Below are 25392 nucleotides of genomic sequence, written 5' to 3'. Positions count from 1 at the left end.
GCGATCCTCCCACCTCGGCCGGCCTCCCAGAGTGCTAGGAATACAGAAGTGAGCCACCGCTCCCAGCCTAGAGTTAACGTTTTGATAGGTTAAAATTTATTTCACTTGTTGATATTACAAATATAATATACAGACGGCAGGAATAAATAGTCCATGGCAGTTTTCAATAATTCAATCTTTCTCTCACATCTAAGTCTTCGATATACTGGTTTAGAAATTAGAAGGGGCATTAAAGGTAGTTTTGGATTTTCTGTGCTGATACCAGTTTGAGTAATCTGAGTGGTTATTATTTTTAGTAGTGTTTCATTTTATTATTTTTTATTAAAGTAATTTTCAGTGGTAGAATTTCTCCTAAATGTCACCATATATCGATTAGAATCCCTTGTGCTGCAAGTAATAGAAAATTTGGTCAAAATGGTTTAAACAATAAAGATACTTACTGGCTTACACAATTGAGAAACCGATTGTAGGAAGGTTTCTGACTCAGTTATGTTACCAAAAATTGGGCTGTTTTTTTCTCTTTAGTTTGTTTTCTAAGGTGTCATCTTCACCTGAAAGCTGGCTCCCTTGGTGGGAGAAGGAAGGGTTCCAACAGCTTCTAAGGACACCTTGTCCATGTCCACAGGAGAAGGAGAGGGACAAAGAAAAACAGCAAAATTACTTCTGTCCCAGCATTCTAAGCAAGAATACTGAGATTTACTCTGAGATTGGCTTAGGTCACATGCCTGTCCTTTAGTCAGTCACCTTGGCTAGGGTTAATGCAAGGTACTTCTTGGCATGTGATTAGGGCCTTCCTTGGAAGCTGGGGATGTGGGATCAGCTTTCCCTGAATCATATGGGCTATGTAGGAGAGAGGTAGGTACCCAGACAAAAACTGAGTACTGTTAAGAAGTGGGCAGGGAGGAAGGATATTGGGGAAGCAAATGTTTACATACTCACATTATTTCTTGCTCTGGGAAAATAATCTTTATCAACTGGTTTGAATAGCATTTATTCAACAAACATTTATTGGGCCCTGTAATACATGTGGGACTTTATTCTGTTCATTATGGATAATACATGAAATGACAAGGCTTTGGTTTTAGGAGTTGTCAGTACAGTAGGAAACAGAAACATAAATCAGTACAGAATAAATTGGTAAAAGCTACAATGGAAGTGTGAGCAAAGTGCTAGTATAGCACAGAGGGCCAGGGCTTCAGAGAGGAGGTGACATTGAATATTGTAGGATTTTTCGAGGCAGAGGAAGGGAAAAGATATTCTCCTTAGAAGGAGCTGTCTCTGTAACATTCCACCAGTGGAGTCAGGAGTGGTGAACTTTAACTGTTATACGGTAACACTTGGGATTAAGGTCAATTTAGCCCTTTATGTTGTTTGAGGGGAGAGAAATCTTTCCTTGACACTAGCAAATAGCTACAGTTGAAATCTCAGAGCCTGTGCCTAAAAATTTCCTTCATAAATTTCCAGGAGCATTCCAGTTTGAGAAGCACTGAATATCATTAGCCTATCTTTATTTTCACTTTAACAACTTAAATTCCTTATTACTAGCCCTTGAAATTGATTATTTTATTTTCCTCAGGAAGATAGTGATGATCTTCTTTTAAAAGCTGAAAAAGATAATCGCCAAAAGGTGTCTGGAATCCTACAGCGTGTTCTCTTGCTTTTCCGGGCAGCTCGATGTTCTTTTCCTGTAGCACAGTGGTATATCTTGCAGTTGAGGTGGGCGAGAAAAGTCATGCAGAAGGTATGGAAATGTCTTAATCATTTATGTGCTATGTTCACGAAAAATACCAATTTTTATACTATAATGTTTATAATTATGATATTTTCTCAAGTAATCCTGCCCTATAAATCCATAAATCTTAGGTTTATGTATAATAAGCAACCTGGCCAGACCAGGTTCTTTCTGTGAAAGATGAAGACTCTGAATCTGGTCTCTAGGTTAGTTCCGTCCTGTCTGGCAATAGATAGTGTAATCTAGTAAGTTAATTCCAGGGAATTCCAGTTACTTCCCCTGCCCCTCATCCCTAGCCCCCACACACACATAATCCTTGAAGATTTAAACTCAGTTTAGGGCTTTCTCCCTCTTCTCCCTGAGATATTATCTATATTTGTGGAGGCTTCTGTGGGTTCAAAGCATGGAAAGTTAGAGTTCGTTCTCAGCGGTTTCCTTTCACTAGTCTCCACTAGTCAGGGGCACCCCTCGCTATCTTCTGAGACGGGCAATTCAGTTTGATTCCGCCGCAGTCATCCCCTTCTATGCGGACTTCAGCTAAGCTGTTGCTGCATTCTTCATCTGATCTCCAGCCGGTGGGACACCTGGTATGTCTCCTTATCCAGCTGCAAGTCCTTTGTAGGCCCGCTGTCGCTCTCTGAAATGTGGAAATAAATTTTATCATTTCCAAATATTTTTAATTCAGCCTTTATTAAAATTAAAATTTTTTAAGAGATAGCATGTAACTTTAAAATTCAATTTAAAACGAGAATCTACAACTTCTTTTTGTAGGAACTTTTAGAGGGACTTTGAGAAGTTTTCGAGTATTTTTGAAAATTAGACTTTTAGAGAAAGAAGGTTTGTAAAATTTGTATATAGCCTCTGTAAAAATATAAGTTAAAACTGTACTCATTTGAAATTTTGTCATCACAATGGAGACAGAAATAGAATAGTGGTTGCCAATGGCAAGGGATGGGGGAAATGGGAAATGAGTGCCTACGGTTTTCTTTTGGGGTGATGAAAATGTTCTGGAATTAGACAGTGGTGATGGTTGCCTAACTTTGTGAAAACATACTACAAACCACTGAACTGTACACTTTTTAAATGTAAATGTCAGCTGGGCACAGTGGCACGCACCAATAGTCCCAGTTACTTGGTGTGCTGAGGCGAGAGGATCTCTTGATCTCTTAAAGACCAGCCTGAGCAACCTTATCTCTAAAAATAAATAAATAAGAGGCAAATTTTAGCCAGGAGTGCAGTGGCTCACCACTATAATCCTAGCAGTCTGGGAGGCCAAGGCAGGAGAGTCACTTGAGGTCAGGAGTTCAAGACCAGCCTGAGCAAGAGTGAGACCCCATTTCTATAAAAATAGAGAAACAGGTGGGTGTGGTGGTGCATGCCTGTAGTCCCAGGTACTCCCAGCTGAAGCAGGAGGATTGCTTGAGCCCAGGAGTTGGAGGTCATGGTGAGCCATGATGATGTCATTGCACTCTAGCTCGGGCAACAGAGTGAGACTCTGTCTCCAAAAAAAAAAAAAAAAGGTAAATTTTATGGTATGTGAGTTACATCTCAATTAAAAATGGTGCCAAAATAAATATTCTATGCTCTATTAGTTTTCTATTTCCACCCTAACAAAATACCACAAATTTAGCAGCTTAAAAGAATATCCATTTATTATCTCACAGCTTCTGTGCTTCAGAAGTCTAGGCAAAAGGGTGGCTCAGCTGGGTCTCTGCTTAGAGTTTCACAAGGCCAATCAAGGTAGCAGCAGAGCTGTATTCTTTTCTAGAGGTTCTAGGGGAAAATCCATTTCCAGGCTAATTCAGATTATTGGAAGAATTCACTTCCCTGTGGCTGTAGGACTGAGGGTCCCTGTTTCCTTGCTGGCTCTATGTCTATATCTCTTAGTACCATCCTGCTAGTAAATGCCATTAATGTATTTGACAGGAAGTCTGTCATTACTGTGCTTGCAAGGGAATTTGATTAGTTTGCATCTTTTGGGAAGTGACTAGTAGGAGGAGAAAATACGTTGAAAGTCTGCTGGTCTGTCTGTTTGTTTGTTTGTTTTGGAGACAGGGTCTTGCTCTGCTGCCTGAGTAAGAGTGTAGTGGTGTCATCATAGCTCACAGCAACCTCAAACTCCTGGGCGCAAGGGATCCTCCTGCCTCAGCCTCCCGAGTAGCTGGGACTACAGGCACGCACCACCGCATCCGGCTGCCCTTTCCTTTTATCTGTAATAGACTTCCCCCGCTTTTTATTCTTGGTTTGTTAGAGAAGTTGAGTAATTTGTCCTCTACCATATTCTAGATTTGTCTGCTTGTTTCGTCATTTAGTATCATTTAACTTGTTCCTCTTTCCTTTTATTTCCTGTAAACTGGTAATCTGCACTCATGGAGGCAGAGAGGTTTGAATAGATTTAGGTTTAAATTTTCGTAGAAATGCATTCTTTACATAAGTGTTGTGTACTTCTGTTGCACCATATCATGCAGCATATGTCTCTGCTCATTTCATTCTTTGTGATGGTGAGATTGGTCAATGAATTTGGGTCATATCACATCATCTTATCAAGGTCCCCATCAACCCATCAATTTTTTACCTAATTCAGCATTTATTGATGATCCTTACCTAGAGTCATTATTTTATTAGGGGTTGCCAAGTAGTGACTTCCTAATCCTGTCATTTATAGATTAGTTTTTAAAAGTTATATATGTAACTTATATATGTAAATTTTTTGTGTTTGTTTTTAGCTACTATACATAGTCTTATTTTGGGTGAGATTTAGATACCTAAATTTCTTTATTTTCTTTATTATGCCTGTGGGGAAAGCCAGGAACAAATAGCATTAAATTATCCTTCTACAGGTAAAACTAAGTGAGAAGAGAGTACAAATGATTTAGTTAGAATCTCTTTTCTCTTTTGAGATATAATGTAGTGAATTTCTTGAATTAAATTTGTAAATCTATGAAACTAGTTAATTTCAGGGGTATATTCCTTACATAGTAGAAAACTGCCGTATTTTCCATTCTGTATGGTTTATCCTACCTGGTTCATTTTTTTATAGTTTCCTTAAAAAATGATTTATACTACTGATAACTAACATATTCTATTATTCTTAACTTTCAGATTCGAATGAAAGGGTCCCTTCCTTCGTTGAATCCTTTCCCTCAGTCATTACTTAATTATTGTAAAGGAGGTGTAGCATTCTTTATTCCTGGAGCAACTGGAGACAACAAGCTTGATGAAGTTTCCATTAAAGTAATAGGTTTGTCCAAAATGAACTGTTTGCTTAGGTATTAGGCCTAAGTATGAATAATGATATATTTTTCATTTGATTTGGGAAACTTTCGAAACTATTGACTCTTCAAAGTATAGTATGTTGTATGATATTTTACTTTGTGTTAACAAGTAAATACTGTATTTTGGCTAGGCGAGGTGGCCTGTAATCCTAGCACTCTGGGAGACTGGTGGGAGGATCGCTGGAGGTCAGGAGTTTGAGACCAGCATGAGCAAGAGTGAGACCCTATCTCTAAAAAAAAAAAAAAAAAAAAAAAGAAAGAAAGAAAAAGAAAAATTAGCTGGGCTTTGTGACATGCACCTGTAGTCCCAGCTATTTGGGAAGCTGAGGCAGTAGGATCATTTGAGCCCAGGAGTTTAAGGTTGCAGTAAGCTATGATGATGCCACTGCACTCCGGCTTGGGCAACAGAGCGAGACTGTCTCAAAAAAAAAAAAAAGAGAAAAAGCCCAAAAAAATTGTATTTTAACAGCCGTGAATATATTAATACATGTGCTATATATTGGGCATTAAATTAGAAATGCATTATGTAATACAAATTGTGACACTTGTGACATTATTGTCATTGCTTTATATTTTAAATTTGGAATTTTAGCACTCAAGAATGCCACTCTGTGGTCATCTTCTTATACTTGGGATATACTGCCAACTATCGTTAAGTAGACAAGGACTCTATCAGTATTGACTCACCAGTTTTTGTTTCCTGCTGTTCTATCTTAACATACCCTGCCTAAGCTTTTCATTTTATACTCATGTCTGTTAGTCTTAATGGCTTTTATTAGCATACATATTATAATTTATTTAAGTTGTTATATGTTTAAGTGGCCTTTGGCATGACAGGTTCTTTTTTTATATTTTGAAATATTTCCTTAAGATAGATTCTCAGAAATGGAATTGCTGAGTTAATGACTATGCCTATTTTATATCTCTTGAAACAGTATGCCAAATTTTATAATTCCTTCAGATTAATTTAATGAGAAAAAATAATAGTTCTATACTAGTATGTCTTTATTTTGATTAGTTATATTGAACATCTAGGTTACTATTTGTGTTTCCTTTTATAAATTAATTTCCTGTTCATGGTCTGTGTCTAATTATCCGCATAAAAAGTTTAAAAAGAAGTAAAACTTTAGATGTCATTCAACTCTTTTCTCCTCAATGCTTAATTCTTATCAGTTCCATTTATATTAATCCCTGCTCTTATCTCCAGACTTTGATAAAAATGTTTTTTGAGCCGGACATGGTAGTGGGAGCCTGTGGTCCTAGCTACTTGGGTGGCTGAGGCAGGAGGTTTGCTTGAGCCCAGGACATTGAGGCTGCAGTGCACTGTGATCACGTCTGTGAATAGTCACTGCACTGCAGCCTGGGCAACACAGTGAGACCCAGTCTCTTAAAAAATCAAAAAGTTATTTTTTAACTCACTCACCCTTAGTACTAATGTTAAATAATATGTGTCCTGGGGCTCAGGCTGTCTGTTTTTCCAACTGTAATGACATTGAAATGCTTCTTGATTGCTTCTCAGCTTAGTTTCAGAGATTTTTTTATTTACTCTAACAAAAGAAAAGGGCCAGGCTGTTGTCACCTGGAAATGTATGTACAGTCCTATTTCATTTCTTAAAAATCTGGAACTGAGTTAAATTTACAGCAATCCCAGTTAAGAGTTTTGCTTATAAATAGAACATACTCCTTTGAAGTGATTTAAATAAAAATTCAAACATATATTTTTAATATTTTGATTTTGATCCTGATTGAGGTCCACTATTTAATTACTCTTTTGCTTGATTTGGTCTCTTGATTGTTGAGAAGTGATTTGGCTAGATTAAAAAGTTTCCTTTCCTATTCCTTTCCTGTGTCTCTTAATCTATACAAGTTTCCTTTCCCCCATTTTTTTTCATGCCATTTACTTATTGAGGAAACCAGAACATTTGTCCAGTAGAACCTCTTTCATTCTGGTTTCAGTTGATTACTTTTCTTTTGGTATTCAAACTTTTTTGATCATGATTTACAATAAGATGCAGATTTCACATCAAGATGGTACAAACACACACCTGTAAAATTGGAATGAAAATTCAATGAACTATCCTTACTTTTACTATGAGCAATGCACTCTTGATATTTTTTAAAATGGTTGAGAGCCAATGAATTGATTTTATAGCTTAATAATTAGTAATAGACTATAATCCACAGTTTGAAAAATATAGATAAAGGATGCATTTAGCTGAGTGTTTGCTTAGTATACTACTGCACTCTCTCTTGTTGATTCTTGGCCTTGGTTGTATCCCCGCATGCCTGTGAAACATGACACAGTGAAACACATCTGTTACCAATGGTGCCTTTCTCAAAAGATTGGTCCATGCTTCCCTGGTAGAATCTCTCAGAATCTGGTGTGCGGGTGTGGGATGTAGTTGGAAAATGTCCGTAGGGGGGACCCTGATAGTCCCCCTGGGGAGGTGTACCCACCACCCTCCCTCTCTTAGGGTGGATAGGACTTGTTGGAGACCTGCTTTCAGCCTATTTTCCATAATGAGTGTACTTTCTGGTTGTGTAATAGTCACTTAAAAAGATACATTAAGTAGCTTCCTAAAGAAAATGAAAATACTGACCACTACTATAAAAGTCAGTTTAGTGTAAAAATAAGGTTTATTAAAAAAATTAAGGCATAAATGAATGACTCTTAAATTTTAGGGTATTACCTGTCTTCCTCCACAGGAAAAGGTGCTATTCCACAGATTGGTAGAGAAGATGGTTTTTACTTAATTGGTTACATTTTAGTTATAATAAAAGAAATTAAATTTAAGATTAGCAGACCAGTAGAAAATTGTTTTGCTATCTGGATAGTGAGCCCTTTGCATTGTGTATAGTTAAATCATAATGCTCCATACAACAAAATACTATGTTGGCAATACAAAGACTTCTTATGTTTGGCCGGGCGCGGTGGCTCACGCCTGTAATCTTAGCACTCTGGGAGGACAAGTCGGGAGGCTCGCTTGAGGTCAGGAGTTCAAGACCAGCCTGAGCAAGAACGAGACCCCGTCTCTACTAAAAATAGAAAGAAATTATATGGACAACTAAAAATATATATAGAAAAAATTAGCCGGGCATGGTGGCGTATGCCTGTAGTCCCAGCTACTCGGGAGGCTGAGGCAGGAGGATTGCTTGAGCCCAGGAGTTTGAGGTTGCTGTGAGCTAGGCTGACGCCACGGCATTCACTCTAGCCCGGGCAACAAAGTGAGACTCTGTCTCAAAAAAAAAAAAAAAAAAGACTTCTTATGTTTATGTTATTGCCATGAAAAGATATCCAAGATATATTGGGTGAAAAAAAGCTAATTGCAAAACAGCATACATAATATTATTTTATATATCTTTGTGTAGTTGTATTGTTTTTAATAAAATTATTCAATATTAGAAATGTTTTTAGTATTAAAAAATGTTAAACATAAATCAAGAAGTCATTTTCCAAATAAATTAACTATACAATGTAGAGCTATGTATATTGGCTTTGAAAAATAATCTAAAATATACTATAACATTATAAAGAAAGTAACCTGATAGTAAATAGTTATTTACTCTACAAATATGTTTTCAATATTTTCATGTAACTAATATGCACAAAATACTCTAGAGTAATATGCATAAAAATTCTGGAAGGATCTCCATGACTTTTACATAAAGACTTTTATACAAGTTTACAATGAACATGTATTTCTTTTATAATCAACAAAATAAAGACACTTATTAAAAAAAAAAACAGCAGAGGTGGAGTTTTTATGATGTTAACGTACATACTCATGCAGTTTTCTTATTTATATTCCTACTTTAGGTTGCTTCAGAGAACTTTGTGCTTTGTGTTGGATGCTGCATGTCCGTGATAAGTTATCCTATAGTTGCAGGCAATATCAGAAAGCAAGAGAAAATAGAAGGGGAGAAAAGGTATTTACCAGAACAAGAATAAGAAAAATGAACAAACATTACTTGGAAATTAATGCTTAATAGAAAATTTTGCTATTTGTAGCAAAAGTTTCTTTTGTGCTCATTCTGGCCTATCCATCTAAAGCGAAAAGGAAATGAATTTTTTCAATATCCATTTAGGACCTGGAAGTGGAGTTTGATTCTTGTGTGGTTGAGCACTGTCTCAGTACAGTGGAATGGGCTTATAGAATGCTGCCTTTCTCTCGGTTTTTTAATATCGAAGATCTTATTCAGGATATAATTTTGAGTCTTATTGGAGAACTGCCACCAATCAGACAGGTAATGTGATTGTAGGTAAAAATAAACTAAATCAGAGTCAGAGACTTTAACGGATTTTTAAAAAAAAATTTAATTAAGAGTGATGTTGCCTTTCTGTGTCTGGCTTATTTCACTTAGCATTATATCTTCTGGGTTCAGAAAGGCAAGTACTGTATGGTCTTATGTATACGTGGAATCTAAAAAATTCAAGCTAAAAGCAGAAAGTAGAATGTTGATTGCTGGGGCTTAGGGATGTGGTAGAAATGGGGAGATGCTGGTCACAGGGTACAAACTTTCAGTTATAAGGTGAATATTTCTGGGGATCTAATGTACAACATAGTGACTATAGTTAATAGTATATTGTTTAAATGAAATTTGATAAGGGAGGGGATTTTAAGTGTCCTCACCCTGCACATACACACACACACAAAGTAATAACTATGTGTAGTGATGGATGTGTTAATTAGTTTTCTATGGTAATCAGCACAAAATGTGTACATATATTAAATCATGTTATAAACCTTGAATATACACAATTTTTTATAATTAAATATTTTAAAATAAAAAAAGAAAGTTAATGCTGAATTCCTATCAGCAGACTCATGCTCAAGGAGAGTTTTTGACCTGACATCAAATGATTAGTAATAAATATGCATTTATGTTTTGAGTTAAAATGTTTGAATAATGAAGAGGAAAAGAAGAATGATGTTGCTTAAAAAACTTAAATTTTTTTTCTGAAGGTAGCAGAAATTTTCGTGAAAGCATTTCCCAATCCTAAGGATGTAAGGGTTCCTTTAAGAGAAAAATATCATTCTCTTCAACAGAGACTCAGACACTGTGTTGTAAAAGGTATTTGTTATTTTTCAGATATCTAATAGATAAATTGCTGAAGATTCTTTTTGTTTGAAAGCATTATTTTCTGTTGCTTATGTGTCTATGCATTTTTGCCATTCTCTAGAGGTAGGAGTATGAGAAGGTAGAAGCACTTTCCCATTGCAGAAAAATTTGGCCAGGTGCAGTGGCTCATGCCTATAATCCTAGCACTTTGGGAGGCCAAGGCAAGAAGATCCCTTGAGGCCAGGAGTTCAAGACCAGCCTAGGCAACAAACAGCTAGACCCCTCTTCTACAAAAAATAAAAAAAAATTGACATGGTAGCATGTGTGTGTAGTCCCAGCTACTGGGGAAGATCCCTTGAGCCCAGGTGTTTAAGGTTGCAGTGAGCTATGATGATGCCACTGCACTCTAGCGAGGCAGTGACAGAGTGAGACTCTCTCAAAAAACCTAAAACCAAAAACTAATTCTGTTGCTTTGGAACTATATGGAGCTGATGTCACATCATGGCTCTGTCAGTCAGTAACTGTGTGACCTTGGGCAAGTTGCTCAGTGTCTTTGAGTCTCATTTCCTTATTTGTAAAATGGGCATATTGTTGTCAGCTTTATGAATGTGTATTGAGAGCAGATTAAATAAGATATATAAAACAAGCACATAGTGCTTTGCATTTTGCAGGTATTTATTGAAAAGCAGTATTATTTCTCTCCTTTTATAGTTATTTATGATTCTAATTTTATCCCATACACTCAAGGTGACCTTGTGTAATTTTTTTATTGTGGTAAAAATATATGTAAACATGAAATTTATCATTTTAGCCATTTAAGTGTACAATTCAATGGCATTAAGTGCATTTACAGTGTTGCAGAAATTTTTAAAGAATTCAAATTACCTTCTTTTTTAGAACTATAATCTAGTATTTAAGTCTAGGTATGTCTTGGGAGTTCACATTATTGCATTAATACACTTATTTGTGATTTATATTTTTCTTAATACTTTTTTGACATCTTCTAAAATGTTCTGTTTATGTGTTAATAATGTTTAAAATTTTTTCTGTTGAAAAAAACCTCCCTTGCCGTTGTTTCCTATTATTTGTAGTAAGAAAGGTGCTCTTGGTTTCTTTTGGCTAAAATTATCCTTATTTTTTCTTATTCTCTACTCCATGGGAATGGAAAAAAAATTAGTCTTTTTAAAAATAATTACCCTTCTGATTTTTGAAATAATTAAGACTTAAAAATTTTTTTTTCCAGGGCACATTTTTGGGGAAGGGGGTCTGGGTTCTTTCTCTTTTGTTGTATTGTAACAGACCTTCTTTAGCTTCTGCAGGTATACTTTAAAATGTAGACCAAAGATTTTTAACGAATATTGAAAAAAACATGATCTGTGAGAATATGGAAATAAGCCTTTGTTATCAGTTAGGTTTCATGTCCCAAGGTGGGGCCAGAACTGGGTCCTGTTATGTCTTGAGTTTGAAACATTTTAATGAACCATAAAGCCTTTTATTCTTTTCTTTCTAGGTCCCCAGACTGAGGAAATGATGTCTGTTATCATGCATTCTATCCATAAAGTGAGGGCAAAAGCCCTAAAACGTGTGCGGAGAAATATAGGTTCTTTTGAGATGAATATATGGGAACCAATTGAAGAAGAAAAACCAGATGAGGCTCCAAGTTTTGACGGGTTTTCCCTGGGGACTAGTTTGAGCAGAAGCACACTCACAGAACTGGGGAATTCCGTGGTTCACAGTGATGCAGATACGGCAGATACATTTTCTGAAGTTTTGTTGGTTGAAGAAACAAGTCAGACACATTTCTATCAAAGGTACAGTTGAGATCTCTTAATGACAAGCATTGGGAAAAGATGTTTATAGGCCAGTTGCTGTGGCTCACACCTGTAATCCCAGTACTTTGGAAGGCTGAGATGAAAGGGTCTTTTCTGCACAGGAGTTCAGAGTTACACTGAGCTATATGATCATGCCACTGCACTCCAGCTTGGGCATCAGAGGGAGACCCCATCTCTAAAAAATTAAATAAATGAATGAATTAATGTTTTCAGTATTTTCATGCAGCTGATAAGCTGATTTCTAGTGCCAGCAACACTTACTGATTGTGCTATTAACAATATGAATGATAATTGCTACCCTCTCTGCTCATTAGGCTATTAGGAACAAAAAATTCATTTTGAGTATTATTGAAACGGGAAATAATTTTGCCATCTGACATTATAAAATCACATGAGTAGATAAAATTATTGAGCTCACTGGAGGACTTTTAGAGGTGTTTTTTGTAGTAATCTTTAGATTTAAATAGTCTGAGATTAGTGGTTAGTCATTATTTTTAAGGGTTTTCAGGGAAGGAAGTTGCACATTCATCTCTGAAACTTGTCTATAAATTGTTGGGAAACTCTTGCTTATTGTCTAAACCTATGTTACTGTTATTTAAGCTGATTTTTTTTCTTTATAATTCCAGTATCTACAATGTAGTTTATCCTTCTCATGGTTTAAAAACTCTTTAGTCAACAATATTCTGGCTTAAGTCAAATAATCATATCTAGTTAAACTATATCTAATAGCATTTTAAATATAAAGGTGTGCTTGTTTCACAAAACAACTGCACATTTAAATGTTAGCATGGGAATACCCTAACGGCTGCTTATTGTGCTTTCTCAGTAAGAGATGTGATGACTTCAGTCCGGGTGCCCAAGACCTCTTCTCTTATCGAGGGAACAAAGGATGTGTGTTCTGCCAGTAAGGACCATGTTGAAAAGAAACAGATTTAAAAGTAATTGTGGTTGGGCAGCTAATGTGCCTGTCTAACAGGTGTCATAGTAGCTGAGAGGGTTTAGAAAAAATTCCCAATTTTTGTGTGATAAAACAAAAAAGGGCAGTTCTGCTTGTTGCACATGGTCTAAGGGGCATACACAAGAAGGAAACAAACCCTAAATTAAGATGTGTATTGATACCTTATGATTTTTATTGACTTTATATTCCCCAAATCTGATCTACTAAAGGATTTTTTTACCTCAAGAAAAAACATTCATGTGCTCTTATATAGTGAAATTTCTGTAAGTACCTTTTAATCTCTTTTAATACAAATTTTCCCTTTTGATATTAAAGTATTATATTTTTTGACCGCATAGAATGTTCTACTCTTGAAAACACTTAGTAATTATTTAGTCCAACCCCCTCATTTAAAAGATAAATAATTGAGGCACAAAAAAGATACATGACTTAATCAGCAGAGAGAATTTTTGATGGCAATTCTAGATCAGTTTTTAGTGATTAAATTTTTAATTTTGTCTTTTTTCTTTTCTTTCTTCTTTTGGTTATAGAAATGTCCTAAATCATATGGAATTAACATTGATTGGTAAGCACAGTGATAAAAAGGAAATATGTCATCAGAAAGAAAACCCTAAAAGGAAAGAAGATCATGAAAAGTTATCACAAAGTACTCTTCCTATAATAGGTGTTTGGGAATTTGAACGTGATGATGATGAATATATTAAATTCCTTGATCTCTTCTTGAGTTACGTTCTTGAAAAAGATCTACATAGTTCTAGGGATCTTGGCATTCCATTTCTAACCAGCTTTTCTGGGCAGCTTAGAGAACATGAGCTTAATTCTTTACTTTTTGATGTACATACAACATTAAAACGACGTCAGGGCAAAACTAAAAGCCAAAATGTGTTTAGAGCTGGCTCTTGCTTTGTTGCTGCTCCTAAGTCATATGAATCTGAAAAATCATCCTCTTTAAATGAAGGATATACCATAAATTTAGAAAACCAGACACTTTCAACTTCAGTAATGTTTAACCAAGGGAGCACACCATTTTCAGAGAACCCTTTGAATGAAGTCCATAAAAGTGAAAGAAAGAGTGGATTGTTCGGTTTAAAACAAAAGTCAATTTACAGAATACAAGATGACAATCGAGAGAAACCTCTAATCCAGAGATCATCAAATATTTTTTGGAGTCCCAAGTCCATTAAACCTAGAAGATGTATTTTCAGAGCAATTCAGTGCGATGATATTAACCCTCAGGAAGATCTTCCTGGAGCCCTAGATAACACCTTTGGCAGTATAGGAAGACTGCTGGAATGGATGATAAGATGGTCTGATAGAAGACTGCTCTGTGATTCTGGGATAACTGAGTCATCCTGTGAGTACAGTCCAATAATTCGTGTAAAGACCTCTACAGCGGCCATTCTTACATCATTATGGCTTTTGGAACAACCCTATTTTGCTTCATATAAGGCAAAAAATGGCATTATTAAGGTAAGTATATCGATTGTTTATTACATGCAAATGAGAATTCCAATTTTAGATTAAAACTGTGTTTATGTTTTTCCACCCATTAAAGAATCACTAAGTAATGGAAGATTAATGACAATGTTGATTATAACCTGTATCACCTAAATTTTTTTCTTCAGGTGGTTCCTTTAATTCTTGAAAATAGTTAGAGTGCAAGTGCTTTCAGAGAGGCTGTGAGGTTTTATGTATGTTTATAAAAAAGAAAAAGGAAAGGAGGTAATTTTAAGTGATTTATATTTATATTATTCCTCCTTTGAAGTTTCAGGTTTTGGTTCAGGTGAGGAAGGACTAAGTAGCTATCCAGTTTTAATTACTGATATCTCATCAGATGCATTAAAGGATCATTTTTCTTACACTTTTAACCCAGAAGAAATTGAAGAACCAAACCTAGAAAGGCAGATAGGTGTCGGTAGAGGAGTTAGTGCTAATTAGCTATTCTTTCTTTTCTCTAGTCAATGGCAAATACCTTCATTCTAAAACAGTTTGTTCTAGGTTGAAGAGTTGGGGGGGGGCATGAATTTGTTTTGTTTTCCTTTTGTGTTTGTGAATTTTTTCTTTTTTTGAGATTGATTTCTGTTATCCTGAGGTATACAGTTTATATAATACTGTGATATTTGTTGTCTTTGAAATTTGTATTTCTGGGTAATATATACATAAATTTTTAAGTGAGACAAAAGGGCTATATCCCTGGTATTTTTAGCTGCATGTATTTTTGTCTACTATGTCATTTCGAAATAATTACTGAATGTCTTTAAAATAGCAAAGAGGGCTGGGCACAGGGCTCACACCTGTAATCCTAGCACTTTGGCAGGCCAAGGTGATAGGTTTGCTTGAGGCCAGGAGTTTAAGAGCAGCCTGAGCAACATAGCAAGACCATGTCTCTACAAAAAATAGAAAAATTAGCCGGGGGCATGGTGGCACACAACTGTAGTCCCAGCTACTCAGGAAGCTGAGGCAGGAGGATCATTTGAGCCCCGGGGGGTTTGAGGTTGCAGTGAGTTGTGATGATGCCACTGCACTCTAACCCAGGCAAGAGAGCGAGACCATATCTGAAAAATGAAATAGCAAAGAGAATGAGATGAGAATATTACATTTTTTTTTTGGCCATTGTTTTGTGGCCTGAAAACAAATTTGTAAGGCTGATTTCTTTTGAATAGTATTTAAGTAGTCAAATTTGCTTTTTCTAGTTGGAATAAAGACTTTGCTTCATCAACAAATATTGAGTTGTAGAAATGTAATAAATACTTGATAAATGAATAAGAGAGGCCGGGCGCGGTAGCACTCTGGGAGGCCGAGGTGGGCGGATCGTTTGAGCTCAGGAGTTTGAGACCAGCCTGAGCAAGAGCGAGACCCCATCTCTACTAAAAATAGAAAGAAATTATATGGACAGCTAAAAATATATATAGAAAAAATTAGCCGGGCATGGTGGTGCATGCCTGTAGTCCCAGCTACTTGGGAGGCTGAGACAGGAGGATCGCTTGAGCCCGGGAGTTTGAGGTTGCTGTGAGCTAGGCTGACGCCACGGCACTCACTCTAGCCTGGGCAACAGAGTGAGACTCTGTCTCAAAAAAAAAAAAAAAAAAAAGAATAAGAGAATTAATCAGAAGAAGTTAAGTAGAAAGTATAAATAATTTTAAAATATGTTGAAAAACAAGAGTTCAGTAACAGATACTAAATAGTATGAATGGTTTGTTTTAGGTAGAAGAGAGTCATTACACTGGGTCTCAGATTGTTCCAAGTATTGAGAAGGAGCACAAAACAGATGCTGGCTGCTCAGTTGCAGTAGCAACTCAAGGTGGAACTGAGGAAAGAAATGATCAGAATACATCTTGTCAAAGTATCTTGAAGTAAGTTGCTGATTATACCTTCCTTTTCAATGGAAAGTACTTGGTTTGATGGTAATTGGCCTAAGAGGGAAGAATTGAACCCTTGAAAGTTAAAGAAATGAGCATTTCTTTGAACTAGAGGAACAGGAAGTAAACTTTCTGAAGTGCTTTAACAATTCATTGCAAATTATATTTTTCCTTGTTGGTCTAGCTCTTATCTTCTGAGAGAGCAGTTAATTCCTGTATTATGTTAATTTATTTCCCATGTCAGAGGAAGTTGAACTAATCCTTTCATCCAGGAGTAATACATCTTTGAATACCAAGGCAAAAGCCCTTAAAGCTTGAAGAGTCCTTTGTGAGAATGGTAAATTTAGATAAATTGAAATTATTCTAATCTTCTGAGTAAATAAAAACTAGGATGTCCAGTCATTCATTGAACAATCTTTTACTAAGCTTCTACTATGTACCAGAACTGGTTTTTAAAAAATACTGTATACATATGAAACCTGTTCTTTGTTTTCAAAAAACTGAATCAAATGAAAAGCAAGGTCTTTGTGTCTGAGAATGAGTTGTAATTTTAGCTGCTGCATTTTTGTCAGTAGAATGCCAACTGAAGCAAAAAATCCTGAAGTAAGAGAAATCAATGATGAGATTATTTCCATCACTCATAATACTGAAAAAGAATTTATGAATATCAATGAAGATCTTTTAGAAGTAGAAACATTTACACAGGAGGAAATGGATATGCACATATCAGACTATGAAGGTCAGTTCATTTAGATAATTTTTTTCTTCGGCTTTATTAATGTGAAATTGATAAATGATATTATCTAAGATAACTTACTTAGTCTTATATTTAAGTTAGGGTATTTGCAATAGCTTGAAACCAAAAATTAAAAGATAATGTAGTATTTATGAAATATTGAACATATTAACTCATAACCTTGGTTTTAGCAAATCCAAGGAGATCTAAGGTATTTTTGTGTTAGCAGCTCTTTTACAATTGTTGGGCCTTTTGCTCTGCTTATGTAATAATTATAGCCTCTTAATTCCTGTCAACCAACTCTATAACTATCTCCCTGGGCAGTCTTCCTTAAAACAGAAACTCTCAGACTTTTCTATGGAATTATACATACTGATACGAGGTCTCTCAGGGGTTGTCTGGGATTTACTTGGTGAAGAGGGTGTTTTTAAAGACAGTCTTTGTAAGGAGGATGAAAATATTTCTGTCATTTTATTTCCTGTAACATTCCTTGAACCTTCTAAAAAGTTGACAGATTATTTTTTTTAAATGGTCAGTTTTCTCTTTGTTGTTTCTCCTAGAAGACACCAAAGAACCTGTTGGAGGTCTCAAAAGTCGCAATATTGCTGTTTGTACACTGACTTGCCCACAACAGTTAAAAGTAAGTCAATAAATAGTGGATAAAATTATTCAACTTTTATTTTGTCTAGTACTTAAATTATATGTATTGTTATTCATTGCTATTAAATACATCACAGCAAAACTCTCTCTTAAAAGTGCACAATGGCTTATAAGAACATTGCCATGCCATGCAGCATTTTTCTTTCACTCAAATTCTATTACATTGTAGTAACCTATTCAATAATTTCAGGCAATGAAATTTTCATCTCATAAACTGCTTTAGCAAATTAATCAAGTGGTGAAGAGCATCCTTTATTTAGAAAGTGTAAATCAGTTATAGTATGCAGTTTTTGTATGTATGTGTACTTTTTGTATTATTTGTTTTCTTAACAACTACGTACACTGAATTGCCAGGGAGAATAGACATTTTCAATCATAGTACCAATTCTTTTAAAAAGGATTAGTTTTTCCTGATTTTATAGTTTTTTCACAGGGTAATTAATAATCATGTAGTGATGAGTATATGTAATTTATAATGTGTTAGTCTACTTACATCATCTTGTCTCTATACGTCAACATTCTCAATAGCCCAGGGTGATGAGCCAAAGGCAATTCGCACAATATAAAGATCTGTTCCGAGCAGGGCTGGAGTACATTTCAGTGTTTAATGTCTCGTTTGCTTATAGACTGTTGTTTCTCTGGGTGAGTGGCTAATGTGAAACTCAAAATACCTAAGACACTAATACCTATTTGTTTCACCTCTTTTCTTTTTGGGTACCATTAATTTTAATAGCATTCCACAGAAGAAGTTCAGTGGCCAAGAAAAGAAACACTGGAGACGAATATGGAGAAAAAATTGACTGAACAGAAAAGGTAAGTGAGGAAAAAGCATGGAAGTGATTACAACAGGTTTGGTGACCTCAGTGAAGCTTTTAGCTTTTTTGTTTCTCATAATTTACAATATATATTTTGTGGTGATATTTTGTTTCTAGTGAAATTGTTACTTCAATTTATAGTTATAGAAAAAATTATTTTTGGTAAACATACTTCTAAGTCTTGGTAGAGTGAAATAAACAATGATATCTACCTTTTGGTCTCTCACCACTTTATCAGCCTTATCAAAATAAAATACGGTTGTAAATAGACCAGAGTTTATTCAGCTGCTAATTAGGAAAGCACCTTTCCATGCTGATTCCATTTTTATTGATTCAAAGAAAGAATGATTATGAATCACTATATATAATCTTTCACTATCCGTTAGGGCTATGATGTACACATACTCTGCTGACTAGCTTATTATTGCTTTATGGTGAGCTGACAGCAGTTTTCATGTGTTGCAGTTTGGACATGATTTGTTAATTTTTAAAATTTTACAAGTTTTAGAATTTTAGAATTACCTTATGTAAGAGAGGCATCATAATTAGATTTTCATTCTCTTTTCAATACACAAATTTTGTTTAGTTTTTTTTGTGGATAATTAACAAAAAGAATATATTTAATATCATGTGCTTTCATAAATAATACAGATATTTCTATTCCTAAAAATTAGTCTTTACAGTTACAGTTGTAACAATGGGCTCTTTAGTGTCCTGAGCAAAGTGTCTGCCTCTTCCACGGACGAAATTTGGGTCCCAGCTATCCTCATGTCCACTCATTTTAGATTCCATTGTTTTCATTGCTGAGCAGTCAGTACTATTGAATTCATGTGTTAGGTCATCCAGACATACTTTTTGCTTTTGTTTGAATCTGTTACTAATTGCTATGGAGACAGATATAAACAGATTATAATTATGAGCTAAGCATTATAGAGGAATAGAGGATGTTTAGATTCTTAGATGGCTGAGCTAAATTAGATCACCTGTACCTTAGGTAATGCAAAGAATACCTTGCTTCCTAATCACTTACTGCTTTTTATATGTAGTATGATTGAAGCTGTTTCCAATCCTGAACATACCATTCCTCCTTCATTTTGTGTAGACACAAGTTCAGAAATTTCTAGGTAAGAATTTTTGCTTACTATATAATTTTCAAATAGTTGTGTTTTACAAATAAATAAGGGAATGAAAAGATACCTACTGTACCATTTTGAAATAATTGCTGGATGTCTTGACTGAAAACTAAGAAAATAAATGAAAACAACATGAAGCATTGAAAGAGCAACATAGGCACACATTTCTGACATCTTTAATTATTGAAAGAGTTTCCACTAACAGTTGTGTTTTAAAACCTACAGGAACTATGTTAGAGCAGTCTTTTCTGAAAAAAGAAGTAATGAAAGTAGTGGACATATTGAAAGATGGAGTTGTTGCTCATTTTCAGCTTCTGATTTCTAATAATGTTTGAAATGCATTTAATTCTCTCATAGAACAAATTTACCTGGTTCTGTCTTATGAATTTATTTTATAGAGGTTGAGCAGAGTGCTTAGTGTTTAGAAAAAGAGGAAGAAAATATAGCAGAGCTTTACTTCAGAAAAATTTTACATAATTAGAATCCATCTCCTTGCTACTTATTGAAGGCAAAGCTCAATAAAGTTGTCTTAAAATAGGCAGATCAGTTGTAATGCCTGTTTTTCATGGATTTGCCAAATAAAGTTTTGTTGCTGAGCATATCAGATGCTTGATAAAGGGCAAATATTATTGCTGAATGGGAATGAGTGTAAGCCCAAATAAATCTAAATGAATTTTTAATATGTGCTTTTCTTTTTTAGAAATAATGATCAATTTATTTGAATCTCCTTATTTAGTATATAAAATTTAATTGCTTAGGAAACTTTGAGTACTTTCTATGTTTAAGGAATCATTCTCCAATAATCATTTTGTTTTTAAAAAAAAAAAAACCAAAGAACTTGCTTTGCTCTTTAATTTTTATTTCTAAATAAGGATTTTTTTGTTAAGGTTTATTATAAATGTAAATTTTGTGGTTTGTTTGGAAATGAAATGTTCAAGGTACTGTTGTTTCACATTTAATGATGATAAATGGTAGTTTGCTCTATTGATGCTAGAATTAAACATTTCTTTAAACTCATTCTTTCCCTAGAATCTTTTTCTTAATTCTATCTGGATCATTATTTCTAGTCAAAAAACTTATTCCTAAGTTAAATTACAAAGTCTGTACAGTTAATCAGAATGATTGTACAGGTCTCAAACTCAGATGCCTATAGGGACCAGGCAAGTGAAATAAATGTCAGCACTTCTGGGTTGTAACACCGCAGGAAGGGAACTATCACCACCCAGACAGGACATGTCCCTTAATAAAGGCATTAGAGGAAAAATTGTGCTGATGACAAATGTGTCTGTTGCCTGGTGGTACTAGAGAGATAGGCTTAAGGTTTAAATTTTCTGAAAACTACCAGAATAACCTTTAAATTTGAAGAAAAATGTGGGATCAAAAATATTCAGATCATAGACATCCAGTTTGGTTTTTGTTGATTAATATGTGTTTTTTATTTAAATGCTTTCCACATAGTGCACAGATTTCTACATTTAAAGACAAATCTTCTTCATTTCCACCTCTGGTATCAAGTGGAGTCAATGTTGCTTCACAAACACCTGTTCCAACACCTCAGAAGACCCAGGGAAATGAACACGGGGCTCAATTACCAGATTCTTCAGATTCTGTTAGGCAAATGCTCCAAGATGAAATGTTTAAATTAGTTCAGGTGAGCACATCTCTATATAAGTAAGTAAATCTACACATGATATGTATAACGTTTTAAAATATTAACAAACTTCCAGAAATGGACAAGTTAAAACTAAATTGCAGCCATTTCTCTGCTTTTGGCACTCTTCATTTGTCATTCAAAAGTTCATTACTTTTCAGTCTGTGTTGTGGTTCATGCCTGTAATCCCAGCACTTTGGGAGGTTAAGATGGGAGGATCGCTCGAGACCAGAAGTTTGAGAACAGCCTCGGCAATATAATGAGACCTGCCTCTACAAAAAAATTAAAAATTAACCAAGCGTGGTGGTGTGCACCTATAGTCCTAGCTACTTGGGAGGCTTAGGCGAGAGGATCTTTTGAGCCCAAGAGTTCCAGGCTGCAATAAGCTATGATCATGCCACTGCTCTCCAGCCTGGCAACAGAGCAAGACCCTGTCTCAAAAAAAAAATTGTTCATAACTCTAGGACTAGAGTCTAGGCTAAGTTACCTACTTACTTCTCACAGTGACTTTTTTTATACTGAGCTCTTTGGGATGCAGCTGCTCACAAAACACCTGGGCGGTAATCAGACCAGACCAGCAGGCTCCTACTCAAAAGTATCCAAAGTTTAAATTTTCTAAACCAGGCTGTCACATCATATTTCTTATCCACAGACCAAATTTGGTCTTGAGTTGGAACTGTCAGCTGCATTTCAAATTACTGTTTGCTTTGACTTCCATTGTCTTTATCTTGCTTGGCTATCCTTTTTTTTTTTTTTTTTTTTTTTGTCTACCAACAATTTTTAATTATTTCCATTTTCTTTTTTATCCTTGAAACGTTAATTTCCCTCAAATTTAATTCTCTGCTCATTTGTTCTACAGTCACTTCCATATTCCTTTTATGTGATATACCAGTTTTATATTGATGAGTCTTGGCACTAATTTTCTCTTTGAACTTATGGGCCCTGGTGAGAATACATTTTCAGCATGTCCTCCTGTCCCATGAAACTTACTGAAACTGATTTTATTCTTATTTTCCCAGTCTCTCCTTTCCCTTTTCTGTTTAGTAACACCACCTGTTCTGCCAACTTAACATTTTAGAAATATTTCTCAAGCTGCATCTTATGGATTACCAGGGGACTTTCCTGGTCACTGTCCTGTATGTTGAACAAGTTCTCCAGATAATTCCGATGCATGCAAAAGATTAAGAATCACTATCTTAGAGAGTCATCTTTGCCTTCTTTCATTATCCTTGCCAACTGTTTTACTATGCTTTCTGGATTCTTTCACCCACACTATGTCAGTATAGACATTTGCTATTTCTACAGCTATACCCAACCTTAGATTCTTAGTATTTCATACTTCCATTGTCTTATATACGCATTTTCTAGGATACTTTCTTCAGATATTATTTTAATACTATTATTTTCCTATTTTAAAATCTTCAGGAAATTTCAGGTATAAATTTGTATACTGTATAATACCAATCCTGTTTTAAAAGTATAAAGAGAATGAAAGGAAATAAACTAAAATGTCAGTACTGGTTATCTTTGAGGGTAGGATTATGAATGATATTTATTTTATTTTCTAACTTTCTGTTTTGTCTCATAATAAATGTGTATTTCTTTCATAATTGAAGGGAAACATTTTTTTTATCTTGCATTGTTTCCCTGTTGGTTTGTTATATCAAGTGCAGATTCTTCTGTTGATCTTCAAAGACACCACCACCAGCCTTTACATTCCCTCCTTTCTTACCTTACTCTCACAAGTCCAGTGGTTCTCAGAGTGTGATCCCTGGACCAGTAGCATCTACATCACTTAGACCTTGGAAATACAAATTCTCAGGCCCCCATCCCATACCTGTTGAATCAGGAACTCTTTGGATGAGGCTCAGTAGAGAATGGTTTAACAAGCCCTTCAGGTGATTCTGATGCATGCCAAGGTTTGAAAACCACCACCCTAGCCTATGTTCTTATTATCCCTGCTATAAATCTCCTAATCTAGCTAAGCCAATGTGTATGCTAGTGAGTCTCAAGCTTTTCTGCATATCATCTTAATGAATACTGATCCTGGCTCCCATCCCCAGACATTCTGATGTTATTATGGGATGGGATCTGGCCAATGGGACTTTTTAAATATTTCCTCAGTTGATTCTAATGTGCAGCAAAGTTTGGGAACCACTTGTGCCTGTTTTTGTCTTTCACCCAGCCAGCTCTTTCGAGAGAATCCCTTGCTCTTCACTTAGTATTACTCTCCACCCTTTTCTTGTTCTGAAAACTGTTCAGAACAAACTTATTTTGAGAATCCTTTAATTATCTCACTCCATCAGATCACTCTTTGTGATCCTTGGGATGTTTATGTAAACTGGTTTACACATACTCGCAAGTCTCATTAGTGAGTCAATGTTCATATTCTCAGTTGACAGGAAGCTTTACTTTTTTTCTATTTTTAAAAATCTCTTTGCTTTGCCTCCTGCTCCATGATCATGAGTCTGATAGATACTGAGACAAAGATTTGCCTGTTGTACTCAGGTGATTGTTGTTGATTCCTTAGATTCTTTTTGTTATATTTTAAGATATCTCTTTAATTTTTGTTTTATTCTAGCTGCAACAGATCAACTTCATGAGCCTAATGCAAGTAGTAGGATCATCCTTTGCTAATATCCCAGATATACATCAACTTCTACAGCAGTCTCAGTCTGTGCATTTGGGGGGAAGCCAAGTCTCAAACCTCCCAGGAAGAGGGTGTGGTGATGTTGAAGACAGCAGCAGAAATCTTAAAGAGCGATTTTTCACAAAACCACAGTCCATGGGAGAGTATACCAGAGAGCCTGGCAAGAGCAGCCCCCACTACCATGAAGGAATTATCCAGTCTGATCAAACTAGTAATGGAAATGTACAGGTGATACATACAAAAATGCCATTAATGCCCTAGTAGTTCAATCGGTAGGGTTTCTTTTGTCATTTGAGTAATTTTTTTAAGCAATTATCACATTGTATTCCCTCTAAAACATACTGGACACCATTTAAAAAACAAGAAATTTCTAATATATCCTAAACTTACATAGTATCTTTTTTTCTCTTCCAGAATGTTCCACGTGAGTGTACTCCTTTATGTCAATTAGATGGCCAACCTAAAAAGAGAGGACTAACTCCAACATCTCAAAACTCAGCTCCCACTTTTTTTTCTCCAGCTCCTGGAAATACTCACCTCCACCTTTTGTCTACACCTTCTGTTGTTCAAAAGACACCTAGACTTATCCCACCTGCAAAAACTTTTAGTCCTAGTGATGGTTTTCCTTTGCTTCAATTTCAGCCTAAGCATGAATTCAAGCCCCTTTGCTTACATACAGGAAGAGTTCCACAAGTTCCCTTTAGGCCTCTGCCACAACCAAGAGAGGCTTGGGGATTATCTGATTCCTGTGAACCTGCTTTGCCACGGAAAGTAATGCATACTACTTCAATATCCCATTTGAATTTAAGCCAGTATAATACTGAAGTCATAAAAAAAGCAGTTGAGCAGAAGAAATGGGAAGAAAGTATAATTACAGAAATTCCTAAGCATGTGGACTTGGATCAGTATGTTGGACAAGAAAACTGGACAACTCAACAGGACTCTTCAATATGTATAAAACCAGAAAAAATATTTGATATTAAGCCAGGGCCCCTGGAGATATCTCCTCACAGTTCCTTTGGACTTCCATTATTACACTTGCAATTTAAACCTCCTTATATATTTTCATCAACCTCAAGCACATCAGTTACGGTTCCCGCAATACCTATCAGAACTGTAGCAGAAGAAAGAAAATACCCAAGACTATCATTACTTCATTCACGTCTGTCCCCAGAAAATATGGTAATGAATTTTTGCATGGTGATGCAAAAACAGAGTGCTGCATTTTTTAATACCATAAATACTATATGATCGATGAAAAGCTCCTGCACATTTAAAAAAACATAATGCTTCTTTTATAGAGAATAGCATATGAAATCAAGTTAAAAGTAATAATTGTGTATTTTAAATGTTTTAGGTCTTTCCTGTTCATCAATACTAAAATTTACTAGACAATTTCATAGATATTTCTTCTGCTTAGAGAAAAAAATAAGTAAAATAAAATTACTAGGTGCTCCTGCGTGTGTGTGTGTGTATGTGTGTAGAGAATGAGATTAAGTGAGTGCACATGTTGCTTGAGGTTCCTAGAAA

The 25392-nt window shown here is 35.4% G+C and overlaps 1 protein-coding gene across 1 annotated transcript in view; it reads left to right on the top strand.

Annotated features, from left to right (window-relative positions):
* Window positions 1-25392, top strand: part of CPLANE1 (ciliogenesis and planar polarity effector complex subunit 1) — a 92579-nt gene that overhangs the window by 29186 nt on the left and 38001 nt on the right. The window contains exons 19-33 of the mRNA XM_069492005.1: window positions 1577-1741; window positions 4835-4973; window positions 8825-8934; window positions 9094-9252; window positions 9972-10080; window positions 11579-11879; window positions 13389-14328; window positions 16063-16211; window positions 16790-16956; window positions 17514-17593; window positions 18347-18426; window positions 19475-19552; window positions 21020-21212; window positions 23794-24090; window positions 24277-25044. Coding sequence (XP_069348106.1) covers window positions 1577-1741; window positions 4835-4973; window positions 8825-8934; window positions 9094-9252; window positions 9972-10080; window positions 11579-11879; window positions 13389-14328; window positions 16063-16211; window positions 16790-16956; window positions 17514-17593; window positions 18347-18426; window positions 19475-19552; window positions 21020-21212; window positions 23794-24090; window positions 24277-25044 — 3735 coding nt within the window. The remainder of the gene's footprint in view (window positions 1-1576; window positions 1742-4834; window positions 4974-8824; window positions 8935-9093; window positions 9253-9971; window positions 10081-11578; window positions 11880-13388; window positions 14329-16062; window positions 16212-16789; window positions 16957-17513; window positions 17594-18346; window positions 18427-19474; window positions 19553-21019; window positions 21213-23793; window positions 24091-24276; window positions 25045-25392) is intronic.

The sequence above is a fragment of the Eulemur rufifrons genome, chromosome 17 (assembly GCF_041146395.1).
Source record: "Eulemur rufifrons isolate Redbay chromosome 17, OSU_ERuf_1, whole genome shotgun sequence".
Lineage (NCBI taxonomy): Eukaryota > Metazoa > Chordata > Mammalia > Primates > Lemuridae > Eulemur > Eulemur rufifrons.
The sequence above is the reverse complement of the archived record's forward strand: the minus strand, read 5'-3'. Positions and strand labels throughout refer to the sequence as shown.